Source organism: Phaethon lepturus, unplaced genomic scaffold, assembly GCF_000687285.1.
Source record: "Phaethon lepturus isolate BGI_N335 unplaced genomic scaffold, ASM68728v1 scaffold49802, whole genome shotgun sequence".
Classification (NCBI taxonomy): domain Eukaryota; kingdom Metazoa; phylum Chordata; class Aves; order Phaethontiformes; family Phaethontidae; genus Phaethon; species Phaethon lepturus.
The window spans coordinates 1-287 of record NW_010526500.1 but is presented as its reverse complement, the minus strand read 5'-3'; the positions used below and the strand labels follow the sequence as shown (position 1 = coordinate 287).

General features: G+C 66.9%; 1 protein-coding gene across 1 annotated transcript in view; it reads right to left on the bottom strand.

Moving 5' to 3' along the window:
- CHCHD1 (coiled-coil-helix-coiled-coil-helix domain containing 1) overlaps positions 1-284 on the bottom strand; it is a gene marked incomplete at its 5' end in the record, with an annotated part of 2342 nt that extends 2058 nt beyond the window's left edge. Inside the window, one exon of the mRNA XM_010283071.1 lies at positions 203-284. Coding sequence (XP_010281373.1) covers positions 203-284 — 82 coding nt within the window. The remainder of the gene's footprint in view (positions 1-202) is intronic.
- Positions 285-287: the final 3 nt, after the last annotated feature.

The following is a 287-nucleotide window of genomic DNA, read 5'->3' as shown; positions in this document are numbered from 1 at the left end:
CCACCTCCCCCGCCCCCCGACACTACTATGACTCTTCCTAAGGTAAAGCCGCAGGATAGCGATGGGACAGCTCTCGGGGACAACGCAGGAGGCCTCACCAGCGGCAGGTCTACCCCAGAGGAGCTGGAGGCCCACCTCCTCTATCCCCGGCCGTTTCTCCCCGGGGAGGCCGGTGTTCAATGGCCTGGCGCCGGCAACTCACCTCCCGCCTGCTCCTTGCGGTTCGCTACCTTGTTGGACAGCACCAGCGGCCGGGTCGGGCGGAGAACCGGGGGCCGCTTCTTCTG